General features: G+C 38.5%; 1 protein-coding gene across 2 annotated transcripts in view; it reads left to right on the forward strand.

The window, feature by feature from the left end:
• BMPR2 (bone morphogenetic protein receptor type 2) overlaps positions 1-16,533 on the forward strand; it is a 194,084-nt gene that overhangs the window by 156,010 nt on the left and 21,541 nt on the right. For both annotated transcript variants that reach the window (XM_055290234.2, XM_055290235.2), the window contains exons 8-10: positions 975-1,135; positions 2,764-2,911; positions 10,777-10,913. In XM_055290234.2, coding sequence (XP_055146209.1) covers positions 975-1,135; positions 2,764-2,911; positions 10,777-10,913 — 446 coding nt within the window. The remainder of the gene's footprint in view (positions 1-974; positions 1,136-2,763; positions 2,912-10,776; positions 10,914-16,533) is intronic.

The raw sequence follows: 16,533 nt of genomic DNA on the forward strand, positions 1-16,533 counted from the left end.
TCAATACTGAGTCTATTTGTGCCACAATACAAATCCTCAGTAAATGTATTGACTTTGTTCTGATTGCTCTATACCTAGGCAGATATTTTAAATTTCAGAAATTGTGCTATAGAATTTTTTTCAGTTCCAGAGCTATGGTTTTATTTAATATAAGGTTTATATAAGATTTCCTTACAGAGAAGAAAAATATAATGTACTTATATTTGGTGAGAGGCTTAGGTTGGATTCATTCTTTCAGTCAGCAATCATTTACTGTGTGTCTACTCTGTGCCAAGCCTTTTAAAGTCAGGTAAAAGATGTTCTCTCTGCCTTCATGGAGCCTGTAGTCCTATGATAAGGATAAAAAAGTAATAGAAGGAGCATAACACTACTTTGCTTCTATAAAATGAGAAAAACAAGTTTTCATATCTTGGTGAGAGATACCACTTCCTCCACTTGTTTTTCCAAACCATTGTAAAACTATTTCTGGTTAGATTTGAAAAGCTGAGGTGGGCTTAGAGATATGGCTAAACCTCAGGGCAGAACTGGAATGTGCTGTCACAGATTTGATCTGTTAAGCCATAGGAGAGCAGTTTAAGATTTACATTAAAATTTTGGAGCTCCATTAGTTTTTCACTGATACTTATTTTAGACAAGCAGACTTTTTTTTAATGTTTATACCAAATATTCGTTTCTTTATTGCCTCCTTTTACAGCCCTATACTATAAATGAAGAGAAAAAACAAGTACGTGTTAGAATCTGAAGCAGCAGCATGTTTGTTAGTTTTAGTTAATGTTTATACATGCAACAGGAGTTATATTGTAAAATATATTAGAAAATAGTGATGAGTGTGAGTTGAAATTTCGATTTCTCTTTTTTTGTTATTAGAAAATTAATGGGCAGAAAAATAACACTACTTCTATATTTATGTATGTTCATTTCATGTTCAATAGTCCCTTTTACTCATTGATAAATATTTGAAATTATCCAAACAGATCATTATAAACCTGCAATTTCCCATCGAGATTTAAACAGCAGAAATGTCCTAGTGAAAAATGATGGAACCTGTGTTATTAGTGACTTTGGATTGTCCATGAGGCTGACTGGAAATAGACTGGTGCGCCCAGGGGAGGAAGATAATGCAGCCATTAGCGAGGTGAGTGTATACAAAAGGTATCACACTGATGTACTTTGAAATGATAATGAATTTAATTAAAACATGTACTGGCTGGGTGTGATGGCTCACGCCTGTAATCCCAGCACTTTGGTAAGCCCAGGTGGGTGAATCACCTGAGGTCAGGAGTTTGAGACCAGCCTGGCCAACATGGTGAAACCCCGTCTCTACTAAAAATACAAAAATTAGCAGGGCGCAGTGGCACGCACCTGTAATCCCAGCTACTCGGGAGTCTGAGGCAAGAGAATCGCTTGAATCCAGGAGGCGGAAGTTGTAGTGAGCTGAGATTGTGCCACTGCACTCCATCCTGGGGACAGAGTGAGACTCAGGACAATTATCCTCATATACTGCCAAGTATAGAATACTAGGAATTACAAAATTAGGAAATATAAAAGACATCTCGTAAAGGCCTTTGTAAAGTTCATCAGTTTATTTTGGAACTCACTGCCATTCCAAGTCATTTTTACAAGCATTAGGAACAAATTTGTAGGAACTGATTTTTGAGGCAAGGGTAAAGTTACCAAGTTTAAGATAACACAGTCCACCTTCTGATAATCACCATTACAATGTGGAACATATCCTTCCCAACTTTGTTCTCTGCATTCATATATACTTGTCTATGCACAACATATATGTATTTTTGTGATTTTAAAAATTTATTTATTTATTTATTTATTTTGAGATAAGAGTTTCACTTTTGTTGCCCATGCTGGAGTGCAATGGTGCAATCTCAGCCCACCGCAACCTCTGCCTCCCAGGTTGAAGCAATTCTCCTGCCTCAGCCTCCTGAGTAGCTGGGATTACAGGCATGTACCACCATGCCTGGTTAATTTTTGTATTTTTAGTAGATACGGGGTTTCTCCATGTTAGTCAGGGTGGTCTTGAACTCCTGACCTCAGGTGATCCACCCACTTCGGCCTCCCAAAGTGCTGCAATTACGAGTCTGAGCCACCACGCCCAGCTGTATTTTTTTTTTTTTTTTTTTTGAGACGGAGTCTCTCTCTGTCGCCCAGGCTGGAGTGCAGTGGCGCGATCATGGCTCACTGTAAGCTCCGCCTCCCGGGTTCACGCCATTCTCCTGCCTCAGCCTCCCAAGTAGCTGGGACTACAGGCACCTGCCACCATGCCTGGCTAATTTTTTATATTTTTTTAGTAGAGATGGGGTTTCACCGTGTTAGCCAGGATGGTCTCAATCTCCTAACCTCGAGATCCGCCCGCCTCGGCCTCCCAAAGTGTTAGGATTACAGGCGTGAGCCACTGCACCCGGCCACCCAGCTGTATTTTTGTGAATTTTAAAAAAGATTAAGTTGTATACATATTGTTTTGCAAGTTTCTCACTGTATCTTACAGATTATTTATGTTGATATACATAGGAAAGTCTAGCTCATTTTTGATTGATTAATAGTAGTCACTAAAATGGATTTACCACAGTTTAATTATTCAGGAAGGGCATTTTATAGGTAAAAAATAAGTTATAGAAAGGTTTAATGACATGGTTAGGGTCAAATAACATTGACATGACTAAGATTTACATATAACTTCTGGTCTAATGTCTGTTCTTCAGAATATGCTACATTCTCTGTCTAAAAAATATCACTCTAATTTATCAGGTTGGCACTATCAGATATATGGCACCAGAAGTGCTAGAAGGAGCTGTGAACTTGAGGGACTGTGAATCAGCTTTGAAACAAGTAGACATGTATGCTCTTGGACTAATCTATTGGGAGATATTTATGAGATGTACAGACCTCTTCCCAGGTAAAAACTACTGTCAAAAGTTGATATTTTTTGAAGTGAAGCAGTTATATCTTCTTTCTCTACCTATAGTACCTAACTCAACTTTTATGTAAGACTCTTTTTACTTTCATTTAAACCTTTAGTTCATTGCCATCTAGTGTTTAGAAACATTATTAGCAGCAGGATGCAAATTAGGAATTTTTTTTTTTAGAGTACTCCAGGTTTTCATCTGAGTGCAATTTAATTAATTGCCAGTAATAGCTTATCTAACTGTATTTTGTTTGGTCTCTGATTGCTTTAGCAGTCAACATTTTCCTTATGCACCATCTGAGTGTTTGAGACAAGCTACACTTAGGATGTTTACTGAGTTGAACCCATAGGGAATTAGAAGCAATGAATTATTTGTAAACACTTTTTTCTTTTTTTTTTCATGCTCCCTTTCTCCCTCCTTCCTTCTTTCCTTCTTTCTTCCTTCCTTCCTTCCTCTTCTCCTCTCTTTTTATCTCCTTCCCTTCCTCCTCTTTCCTCTTCTTCCTTCCTTTCAATGAAAGAATACTCATTGGCCAGGTGCGGTGGCTCATGCCTGTAATCCCAGCACTTTGTGAGGCTGAGGCTTGCAGATCACCTGAGGTCAGGAGTTCGAGACCAACCTGACCAATATGGTGAAACCCCGTCTCTACTAAAAATACAAAAATTAGCCAGGCGTGGTGGCATGCACCTGTAATCCCAGCTACTCAGGAGGCTGAGATAGGAGAATCACTTGAACCCGGGAGGCAGAGGTTGCAGTGAGTCAAGATCGCGCCATTGCACCCCAGCCTGGGCAACAAGAGCAAAACTCTGTCTCAAAAAAATAAAAAAGGCCTGGCACGGTGGCTCACACCTGTAATCCCAGCACTTTGGGAGGCTGAGGCGGGCGGATCACGAGGTCAGGAGTTCAAGACCAGCCTGGCCAATATGGTAAAACCCCATCTCTACTAATAATACAAAAATTAGCCAGGCGTGGTGGTGAGCACCTGGAGTCCCAGCTACTCGGGAGGCTGGGGCAGAGGAATTGCTTGAACCCAGTAGGCGGAGGTTGCAGTGAGCCGAGATCACACCATGCTCTCCAGCCTGGGTAACAGAGCAAGACTCCATCTCAAAAAAAGAGAAAGAATATTCATTTAAGTGAATGTTTGTTTGAGGCTTACTTGAAATAGCCAAATGAATTTATAGTTTTCCCTTCTTAGGGATTACGTCATTATAGTATCATCTAAAAACTTTAACTATAAATCTGGCATTGCATTCTTCTAGGTGCTATACAGATGATTTGATCTGTGTGGCCACTGTCTTTTAGGAATAACACCATTAAAAGCATAGAAAAAGGAACTAGCATTGGACAAATTTATGAAATAGAGCTATTTAATTTAAAAAGATTAATAGTGGAGTTGAATTGTTTGGCTTTAAAGACATTAGGCATTACACATTAGTTTATATATATCAAGTGTGTATATGTATGTGTGTATATATATATATACACACACACATATATATGTATCATATATATATATATATATATATATATATATATGTATAGATAATTTTTTTAAGAGACAGAGCCTCACTCTGTCACTAGGCTGGAGTGCAGTGGTGTGATCACAGCTCACTGCAGCCTTGACCTCCCCAGGCTCATGTGATTCTCTCACCTTAGCCTCTGAGTAGCTGGGACTACAGGCATGCACCACCAAGCCTGGTTCATTTTTGTATTTTTTTGTAGAGACAAGGTTTCACCATGTTGCTCAGGCTGGTCTCAAACTCTTGGGCTCAAGTGATCCACCCACTTCAGCCTCCAAAAATGCCTGGATTACAGGAGTGAGCCACTGCACCAGGCCAAACATTAGTTTGTAATTCAAAAATATAATGAAATAAATCAGTGATTATTTAGATTAAGTGCAGATCAATCAGTTATCTAGAAGTATATTTTCTAGTTAATTAAAAATACAGATATTCAATTGAGGCATTTTTCTGAAAATAGCAGTAATTGCAGTAGTACTTTTTTTGGCCGGGTGTGGTGGCTCACGCCTGTAATCCCAGCACTTTAGGAGGCCGAGGCAGGTGGATCACCTGAGGTCAGGAGTTCAAGACCAGCCTGACCAACATGGTGAAACCCTGTCTCTACTAAAAATACATTAGCTGAGTGTGGTGGCACATGCCTGTAATCCCAGCTACTTGGGAGGCTGAGGCAGGAGAATCGCTTGAACCCAGGAGGCAGAGGTTGCAGTGCTGAGATTGCACCATTGCACTCCAGCCTGGGCAACAAGAGTGAAACTTGGTCTCAAAAAAAAAAAAAAAACAAAAAAAAACCAAGTACTGTTTTTGTTTTGTTTTTAAGATACAGGGTCTCACTCTTGCCCAGGCTGGAGTGCAGTTGTGCAATCATAGCTCACTGCAGCCCTGAACTCTTGGGCTCAAGCAGTCTTCCTGCTCAGCCTCCTAAGTAGCTAGGACTACAGGTGCATGCCACCACGCCCAGCTAATATTTTATTTTTTGTCGAGACAGGGTTTTGCTGTATTGCCCAGGCTGGCCTCAAACTCCTGGGATCAAGTGATCCTCCAGCCTTGGCCTCCCAAAATGCTGCGATTACAGGCATGAGCCACCACACCCAAACCCACAAGTATTGTATTATTAGAACTTTGACCACAGTTTGATAATTTCTTTGTTAATAGTCTCATGTAGGATTTTTGTTTTAGAAGCATGTCTGACTGAAATGATTTTTTCATCAGATTAGTACACTGCTACAAGCAATATATTTTGAAAAACTACTGTGTTCAAAGAATGACTATTGCTTTTGATCTGATAAATAATAAAGAAAGATATCAAATGTTTGAATAGGGAAAGGCAATGAAATCTTGTTTTCAGAAGATTATTTTAGCAAATATGTAGGATTAATTAAAATAGAAATAGAACTAGAAGGGGCTTAAAAAAGGAAAAAGAAATGGAGAGTTACTGTTTAATGGGTACAGAGTTTCAGTTTGGGAAGATAGAAGCAGTTCTAGAAATGGATAGTGGTAATGGTTGTACAATAGTGTGAATGTACTTAATACCACAGAATGATACACTTAAAAATGGTTAAAATGGTCAGTTTTATGTTATATATACTCTACATAAAAAATATGGTACACTTTTAAATGGTATGCTTAAAAATGGTTAAAATGGTCAGTTTTATGTTATGTATACTCTACATAAAAAATAATAAATAAGGAATAAAAAATAAAAAAGGAATAAGAAGGAATAAAAAAGGAATAATAAGAAAAAATAAAAAAGGAATAAGAAGAGAGTTGCTTTAAAATACCCTGTAATCTTGGATATGGAAATGGGGAGAGGCAAATTTGGGAGAAAATGCAGAGAAGAAATCTGTACTTGTGTTTATCTATTAAAAGAATGAGATTCAGGCCAGGCATGGTGGCTCATGCCTGCAAACCCAGCACTTTAGGAGGCTGAGAGGGGGCAGATCTCGAGGTCAGGAGTTCGAGACCAGCCTGGCCAGCATGGTGAAACCCCGCTCTACTACAAATACAAAAATTAGACAGGTGCAGTGGCGCACGCCTGTAATCCCAGCTACTCAGGAGGCTGAGGCAGGAGAATCACCTGAACCTGGGAGGCAGAGGTTGCAGTGAGCCGAGATCACGCCACTGCACTTCAGCCTGGGTGACAGAACGACACTCCATCTCAAAAAATAAAAAGAATGGGATTCAAAGGAATTGAGAAATATTCAGAGGTTGGCCGGGCACAGTGGCTCAGGCCTGTAATCCTAGCACTTTGGGAGGCTGAGGTGGGTGGATCATTTGAGGTCAGGAGTTCGAAACCAGCCTGGCCAACATGGTGAAAGCCTATCTCTACTAAAAATATTAAAAAATTAGCTGGTCGTGGTGGCAGGCGCCTGTAATTCCAGCTACTTGGGAGGCTGAGGCAGGAGAACTGCTTGAACCAGGGAGGCGGAGGTTGCAGTGAGCTGAGATTGTCGCCATTGCACTCCATCCTGGGCAACAGAGCAAGACTCCATCTCTAAAAAAAAAAAGAACTATTCAGAGGTCTAAAAAAACAGTGAGGGGGGGCCAGGCACAGTGGCTCACGTCTATAATCCCAGCACTTTGGGAGGCCAAGGCTAGTGGATCACCTGAGGTCAGGAGTTCGAGACCAGCCTGACCAACATGGTGAAACCCCAACTGTACTAAAATACAAAAAAACTGTACTAAAAACACAAAAAAATTAGTGGGGCTTGGTAATCCCAGCTACTCGGGAGGCTGAGGCAAGAGAATTGCTTGAACCCGGGAGGCAGAGGTTGCAGTGAGCAGAGATTGTGCCACCGCACTCCAGCCTAGGTGACAAAGCAAGACTCTGTGTCAAAAAAAAAAAAAAAAAAGTGAGGGTGAGGGTGGCAACCAGAAAGATGAGTTAATCTTGGAGACTATTCGATGGGGTATTGACAGACAACTAAATAAATTTTTAAAGACAATTAAAAATAATAAATAAGATGGAAATTTAAGATTAAAATGGTTATTTGGGAGTTGTCTGCATAGAGATGGTAACTGAGAAGTTATGAGTCGATGCACTCCTTTAACTGGAACATAAAAAGAAAGAAAAATAGGTGAATATGACTGAATATTAGGGTACTACCCCCATGAAGTAGGTTAATTAAGAAGACAAATGATCAGAAAAATAGTGAGAAAACTGAAAAATCCTAATGCCTTGTAAGTCAGTATTAGAAAACTTTAAGAACTAAGATTTCAGCCTGAGGAAGCTGATTAAAAAATAAAAATAAAAAAACACACCAATATTGATGGCAATAGATGTAATTGAAAGGTCAAGAGGAAACAACTGAGGAATGATTTTTGAATTTGAATAGGAGGAGGTCATTGGTATTCTTAGCAGAGTTTCTGTGGAATACAGAACACAGAAATCATGTTACAGAGTGTATATAGGAGGGGAAAGTATTTGAAAAGCACAGTCAAGGGATACAAGGCACTCTTGAAAATTTTAACAATTAAATGAGGTGGAAGTAGAAAAGAAAAAAGGATCATATAAATATATATTAATAAACCTAGAGAATAGTGTATACTAACTATAAAATTCTTATAAAACATTTTTTAAACTTTCATGATATACCTCAAAATGCAGTATGTGCTGTGTTATTAAATGGAAACACTCTGTAATGAAGGTTACTTCTCTATAAAATGTTAGTAAAATAAATGAATTATCTGTATTACAGAGGAAGAGTGAAATGCTACAAAGTTTAAATAGAAGGGGGAGAAGGAAGAAAAAAGGGAGAGATAGAAAAAGGAAGAAAGAATAAGTGTAATTTGAGAAGGGAGCTAAAAAAAGGTCTCTAACTGGTAGAGACATAGTTAACAGGTGGCACATGGGGTGAGAAGCAGGGAATGGTATCTGATAGTGCTAGATATTACTATAAGATATTTTGGGCAGTTCTAAAGAAAATGAGATTATGAAACTTTCCTTGAGCAATCCAGCGATAGTAAGGAAATCCAGTAAGGTTTTAAGGAAATCCAATAAGGTTATTATCTTCCATGATAATGATTTTTGTCATTAACATTCACCTTTGTATCTCTAATACCTAACACTAAGTTAGCGCTAAACAAGTTTCTGTTGAACAATTAGATTTTGGACTGTGAAGATTTAGTGGAAATTTATTTGGTAATTCTTAACCATTGCATTCATAAAAGATTGTGCTTCAATTTCATTTAGCAACTTTTAAAATTATAATTTGGACCTAATTTTTTAAAAGAGTAAAATTGGGAATTTTTAGTTATTCTACTACACCAGCATTTGAAAAAAAATAAATAACACTTGGAAGGTATGTGTATGTGTTGTGTGTATGTCTCAGAGACAGATCAGATACATTAGCAAATATCTTGTAGTTCACAGATGGTATAGGATAAGGTTTTATCACATGGGGTTTCAAGGAAGAAAGTGATATACTAACTGGCATGATTATTAAATCCTTTAATTTTATCTCTCAAGTTCAATGTTGATGTTATTGATCAACACTAAGTATCTGCTTAAATGTTTACAGTATGTGAAAATCACTTGTATTTATACATAAGGCAGTATTACAACAAACAGGCAATTCTGCATAGATAATAGAATTAATCTTTGTAAATCTTTTTTAATATTGGTGGAAGGCAAGTATTTATGAGTTGTTTTGAGTATTCAAATAGAAACAAAACTTAAATGAAACATAAACTTATTTGTAATGTGGTTTCCATCTGGGTCATTATAACTTTGTATTATCTCCATGTAAGTGATATAAGGAAGGTGGCAGACATTGCCATTTTGCTTACGGGAAGTCTAAAACAGAGAATAGTTAAATGACTTTTCCAAGGTCAAGATGAAGCGAAGATTAGAACCTAAATGCCTTATCCTCTGTCTTGATGTTCTTTCTTCTAATTTATCTTGTCATTTTAATAAGGTGGGAGGACGGGTAAAGAGACAGGAACAGTCTCTCGTTCTGTGTTCTTTGCCATGGTTTCTAGTAGATCATTGAGTGTTGGTCCCAGGGGTCTTCTATGTGATTCAATATATTATATACATAAACTTAATTTTATTATCATATTTTGTAAAAATCAAAAGCCTAACATCAGAGTTGATTGTGCTTATTGGCAATGAATAGGGTTATTAAATAGTGATAAAATAGTTAATAATATTTAAGTCCATGATCTAAATACTACCTGTTAGTTAAAAGGAATTTTTAGAGCTGGGCACAGTGGCTCACATCTGTAATCTCAGCACCTTGGGAGGCTGAGGCAGGAGAATCATTTGAGGGCAGAAGTATGAGACCAGCCTAGGCAACATGGCAAGACCTTATCTGTACAAAAATATTTTTAAAAATTAGCTGGGCATGGTGGCACACTCTTGTAGTCTTAGCTATTAGGGAGGCCACTTGAGTGCAGGAGTTCAAGTTACAGTGAGCTATGATCATGCCACCGTACTCCATCCTGGGCAACAAAGTGAGACCGTTTCTTTGAAAAAAATTTTTTTTTAAGTCTATTGATTTTTCTTTCAAATGACCATTATCATAAATATTTTTGTAACATGTGATACAGTCTGGCTGGACTATAATAGAACCAATGATGTAATGAGACATAGTGACTGTTCAACCCACCCACTTATATTTGGTTCTGTAGGCATATTTGTTGCACTAGGTCCTGGAGTTTTTCTTCATCTTTACCCCCCTCCATGGGATCAGTGTTCAGGCATGTTTTCAAGTATTAAGTGTGCCTTATAAACATAATAGTCTTTTTTCCCTGAGTTTAGTAATACCAGAAACCATTTAAAAATACCTATCCATCATTGAAACTACCATTTGATTTATCAACAAATATTTGAGACTATTCTAAGCAAAGCATTTATTATGGGCGTGGTGGCTCACGCCTGTAATCCCAGCACTTCAGGAGGCCAAAGCTGGTGGATCACCTAAGGTCAGGAGTTCAAGACCAGCCTGGCCAACATGGTGAAACCCTATCTCTACTAAAATACGAAAATTAGCTGGACGTGGTGGTGTGCGCCTGTAATCCTAGCTACTCGGGAGGCTGAGGCAAGAGAATCACTTGAACCCGGGAGGCAGAGGTTGCAGTGAGCTGAGATCGTGCCACTGCACTCCAGCCTGGGCAACAGAGTAAGACTCCATCTAAAAAAAGAAAGAAAGAAAGAAAAAATCATTAAACCTACAGCAAGGTCTCTTTAGGATTTCCAAATGTGCCTGAAGGGGTTAAAAAATAAAAAGATTGTGACACAATTTTTTTTGCTTACTTGGTATCAGAAATACCCCTGTTATTCTGTCATTTATGATAATTAGAAATTTTATTCTGTCATTCTTTCTACAAATCCACAGGGGAATCCGTACCAGAGTACCAGATGGCTTTTCAGACAGAAGTTGGAAACCATCCCACTTTTGAGGATATGCAGGTTCTTGTGTCTAGGGAAAAACAGAGACCCAAGTTCCCAGAAGCCTGGAAAGAAAATAGCCTGGTAAGAAAAAACTAAGTTATTAAAGAGAGGACTTATGACTGAATATGTTTTAATGTTGTTTGAAGCAAAAATAGACTGTTAATAATGTTAATAGTTTTTGGAGTTGCCTAATGCCACAAATCCAACTTGATTTTTATGATGTTACGTTTTCAAATTTTTCAATATGAAAAAAAGTCAGTTTTTAGTTCCATTTTGTTTTTTTCCAAGCTTAAAATACTATTTAGAGAGAATAACTAATGTGTCATAAGTTTGCCAGATTAGGTAACAGCTGGATTAATTAACATATTAATATTTTAAATATTATTGAAATTCTGTCGTACTCTCTTGAGAATAGTATCAAAACTGTTAAGTAGTGCAGGCTTACATAACCAATGGCTAATGAAAATTTAGGCTAGACCTGAAAAAAACCAAGGTGCAGCCTATGAATTCTGCTAATTATTAAAAATATAATTCGGCTGGGTGCGGTGGCTCACACCTGTAATCCCAGCACTTTGGGAGGCCAAGGTGGGAAGATTGCCTGAGCTCAGGAGTTCGTGACCAGCCTGGGCAACACGGTGAAACCCCGTCTCTACTAAAATACAAAAAATTAGCTGGGCGTGGTGGCATGCACCTATAGTCCCAGCTAGTTGGGAGGCTGAGTCAGGAGAATTGCTTGAACCGGGGAGGCAGAGGTTGCAGTGAGCCAAGATCACGCCACTGCACTCCAGCCTGGGTGACAGAGCGAGACTCTGTCTCAAAAAAAAAAAAAGTATATATATACACACACACATATATTTTTATATATTTATATATGATGTATATTTATAATATGTAAAATTCACAACAATGAAATATCTCAAGTCCCCTGCCATTTGAGTAAGTTGTTGTTACAACACTGAAAACATCTTACAAATTAACAAATATACACTTATATAATCTTTTAGTATAAATAGGATAATCTATCCACTATCATTTCTGAAGTTTGTTTTTTTACTTAAACACATTTTTTTAATGTCAGTACCTCTAGATGTATCTATTTCTCTCCATTTGGTCAGTATTCTATTGATAAAATCATATGATCATTCTATTGGATGATATATTATAATTATTGTATTAAAAAGGAAAAAACTACCTCTCCCTACTATCACTCTCCATAAGTAACTCGCTTTAGCAATCTTTTGGGTTTTTTTCTCTTCCAAAGATTACCATTATAACTTCAAATACTCTATCTATTCTTAAGTTGTCTCTCGTTTACTTTCTCCCAGTTTGTAATATTCTATTATTAAATGATTTATGTTTTGTCTGTAAATTCATCTAATATTTAAATACAATAATGAGAAATTTGTAGTATTATGATTATGTAAGCATTCACTGCACAACCAACTATTGTGCTTGGATTTATAGGAAATAAAAATTCTACATTAGTTACTAAAATCTCCCCTGCGCTTTGGGGAGAATGTTTTAAGTTATCATCCATCACTTGAGCCCAAGGGTTTGAGGCTGCAGTGAGCTATGATCACACCACTGCCCTCCAGCCTGAGTAAGACCCTCTCTCTTTAAAAAAAATGTCATCAAGTCCCAGCTGCCCAGGAGGCTGAGGTAGGAGAATTGCTCGAACCCAGGAGGTAGAGGTTGCAGCGAGCTGAGATCATGCCACTGCACTCCAGCCTGGGTGACAGAGCGAGACCCCATCTTAAAACAAAAAATAAAAATTGAAAATTAAAAAAGTCATCATCAAATGATTTCTTTTTGGCTTCTTGTCATCTTTGTCTTGTTTTTAGGCTGTACTCAGAAGCAGCATTAAAAATCGCATGTCATTCTCTTTCTTGTAAACGATTGTTTTTTTGATGAAGTTCCTCCTTAAGTAATGTGTATTAGTATGTATATGGTGGTAAACATTATGAGTCCTTGCATGTTTAAAAATGTTTTTATCTTGCCCTCACACTCGAGTAATAATTTGGCTGGATAATAGTTTCAATATCATAATTATTTTCTTCACAACTTTGAAACTACTACTCCATCATTCTCTAGCCTACAATCTCCATGTGCTCTAGGCCCTAGTCTCCAGTCTAATGAGAATTTCAATGCCAGCCTGAATCATTTCATTGCTTTTTGTTTTGTTATGTTTTTGTTTTATCCTCTTAATTTCTTTTCTCTATAAGCTTTTAAGACTTTATCACTAGAATTGTGAAATTTCACCTTGATGTTTGTAGGCATGGATCTTTACACACATTTTGCTTGGCACTGGATAGGTTTTCAGTTTGAAAATTCAAAAGTTTCTTAAATTCAGAGGAATTTTCTTCCTTTCTTCCTTCCTTCCGACGGAGTCTCGCTGTCGCACGGGCTGGAGTGCAGTGGTGCGATCTCGGCTCACTGCAGGCTCCGCCCCCAGAGGTTCACGCCATTCTCCTGCCTCAGCCTCCAGAGTAGCTGGGACTACAGGCGCCAGCCACCTCGCCCGGCTAATTTTTTGTATTTTTAGTAGAGACGGGGTTTCACCGTGTTAGCCAGGATGGTCTCGATCTCCTGACCTCGTGATCTGCCTGCCTCGGCCTCCCAAAGTGCTGGGATTACAGGCGTTGAGCCACCGCGCCCGGCCCTTCCTTCCTTCCTTCCTTCCTTTCTTTCTTTCTTTCTTTCTTTCTTTCTTTCTTTCTTTCTTTCTTTCTTTCTTTCTTTCTTTCTTTCTTTTTTCTTTTTTTTGAGACAGGATCTCGCTCTGTCATTCTGGCTGGAGTATAGTGGTGTGATCATGGCTCACTGCAGCTTTGAACTCCTCGGCTTAAGCTATTCTCCTTTTTCAGCCTCCTGAGTAGCTGAGACTTCAGGTGCATACCACTTTGCCTGGCTTTTTAAATTTTTGGTAGAGACAGGGTCTCACCTTGTTTCCCAGGCTGGTCTCAAACTCCTGAATTCAAGCAGTCCTCCTACCTCAGCTTCTCAAAGTACTGAGATCATAAGCATGAGCCATCATGCCTGGCCTGGTATTATTTTTTAAATTATTTCTTTTCTTTCAATTCTTCCTTCTGGAATTCCCACTAGACAAATACTGTACCACCTGACATTCTAAGAATCATTTTTTTTCTTGTATTTTCCATTTTTTCTCCCTCTATGTTTTTCTTCCTCCCGTCCCCCTCCCCTCCCCCTCCAACTCCCCCTCCCCTCTGCTTCTCCCTTCCCCCTCCCCCTTCCCCTCCCTCCCCCCACCTCCTCTGCTCCCCCTCCCCCTTCCCCTCCCTCCCCCCCTTCCACTCCCTTCTCCCACCTCCTCCGCTCCTCCTCTGCCTCCCCCTCCCCCCTCCTCCCCTCCCCCTCCTCCCCTCCCCTCCCCTCCCCTCCCCACACGCCTGGCCTCCCTTACTACATTTTTCAAGATTTACTCAGCTTTATCTTCAAATGACTCATTTAGCTTTCACTATTACCCTTGTGTCAGTTATCTATTCATTAAAGTTTTAGCTTCCACAATCATAATTATATTTCCAGAAACTCTTGTTTGCCTTTTCCGTACCAATCTGTTCTTATTTTCAGAATGTAGTAAGAGTGATTCATTCTGAAGGTGTTGTTTTTATGCTTTATACAAATTAATTTTCTTGACTATAATAAAAGGACAAAAAATGAAAAAATAAGCAACTTGAATTATTTTACTATATATTTTCACATTTCAGTTTTAGATTGTCTTGGTAGGACTAAAATGGTATTTCCATTTTGGATCCTGATTTAAGTGGGGTGATGTCAGAGAAAGGCTAGAGACACATTATAGTTTCCATACAGATTTAGAATGAGCACTGTCTTCATTGGTTATCTTAGTCAGTAGGTTACTTTCAAGTTTGGCTTCTGTTTCAAGTCAGATTGAAATCTTTTAAGTGTGTGGCAATGAACGAGCCTATTGTCAAGCACATATGTCCAAGATTGCTTCCAAAACTACAGTCCCTGCTATGGGAACTGGGACAGATTTTTGAGAGGTCCCTGACAGCAAGTGAGAGGCTGAATACTTTACTAGAATTAATCAGAGGTACCAGCCTCACAATAGAGTATCCCTAAAAGAAAAATCTGTGAAATTTTATTCTAGTAAAATACAACCTCATCTTCCTTAAATTGTTTTATTTCACCAGCACAAATGGGATCTATTATTCTGAAATATCTCTCGGCAACCCTATCATTATGAGATATGCATCATATGCATATTTACCTGAAAACTTTTTACTTACAGTATAGAGTAGGTTGCCAAGTAAGGAATTCATAATACTTGGTTCACTTCCAGGGAATCCATTTAAATCTAATGTGCTACAATCAATAAACTGCTTCTCTGCAGTGACAATCCAATACTAGAGTTAGGTAGCAAGTACATAGTTTATAAAAAGAGAGAAATGCAGCTATGTCTAAAGAAGCCATTTTTGCTTTCATAGTTGCATTGAGATTAAGAAACATTCCTTTAGTAGTAAAACTCAAAATCTTTCAAATATTAATGAATATAAAAACTAGCTTTAATTTTATAAACTGCCAGGGACTCAAGCATAGTTTAGTCAATAAAGGGGGGAAGAATACTTTCCTGATAAAAATGAAAGCATAGAAAATAATCTGAAGGAAATACATGAAAATGTTAAACCATAGTTATCTCTCAATATTGGGTTCATAAATGACTTTTTCTTCCTATATGTTTCAGAATTTACAGTAAAAATGAACTGCTTTAACAATCACATACACACGGTTTTGGGTTTTTTTTGTTTTTGTTTTTGTTTTCTTGAGACAGAATCTCGCTCTGTCACTCAGGCTGGAGTGCAGTGGTGCAGTCTCGGCTCACTGCGGCCTCTGCCTCCTGGGTTCAAGCGATTCTTCTGCCTCTGCCTCCCAAGTAGCTGGGACTACAGTCACGTGCCACCATGCCTAATTTTTGTATTTTTAGTAGACATGGGGTTTCACCATATTGGTCAGGCTGGTCTCGAACTCCTGACCTCGTGATCTACCTGCCTCAGCCTCCCAGAGTGCTGGGATTACAGGCATGAGCCACCGTGCCCGGCCAGTTTTTTGTTTTGTTTTGTTTTGTTTTTTGTAGAGACAGGGTAGTTGCCAAGACTAGTCTTAAACTGCTGACCTCAAGCAATCCTCCCACCTCGGCCTCCCAGAGTGCCGGGATTATAGTCATGAGTCGGCATGCCTGGCCCTCACACACAGTTTAAGGCTTTTGTTTTATGTTAAAATATTTTAAATTGGTAAAATAAAAAATTATAGGCCACGTTTATTTTAAAGTAGCTTTTCTCCTCCTACATAAAATTTTCAGGTATAATTTGTTTAACTGTACTACCATTCTTCATGTTTTCCATTCTTTTCCAGTTTTTTGTCACCCATACGATAGTGCAGGGGGACAATAATAGCTCACTGTAGCCTCGAACTCCTAAAGTGCTGGGATTATAGATATGAGCCCAGCCTCTTTTCCAAATGTTTATACTCCATTTCTTTGTCTTGAATTCTTTTCTCTCCCCTGTTAAAAATCACTTGCCTGGCTTTTCTTTATTCCTTATTGTTAGTTTTGTATAACCTCTTGTAATCAATGGTTTTATCCTAATATATTTTCACATAAAAGGTGGCAACTTAGCCAGGCACGGTGGCTCACGCCTGTAATCCCAGCACTTTGGGAGGCTGG

Source organism: Symphalangus syndactylus, chromosome 8 (assembly GCF_028878055.3).
Source record: "Symphalangus syndactylus isolate Jambi chromosome 8, NHGRI_mSymSyn1-v2.1_pri, whole genome shotgun sequence".
NCBI lineage: Eukaryota > Metazoa > Chordata > Mammalia > Primates > Hylobatidae > Symphalangus > Symphalangus syndactylus.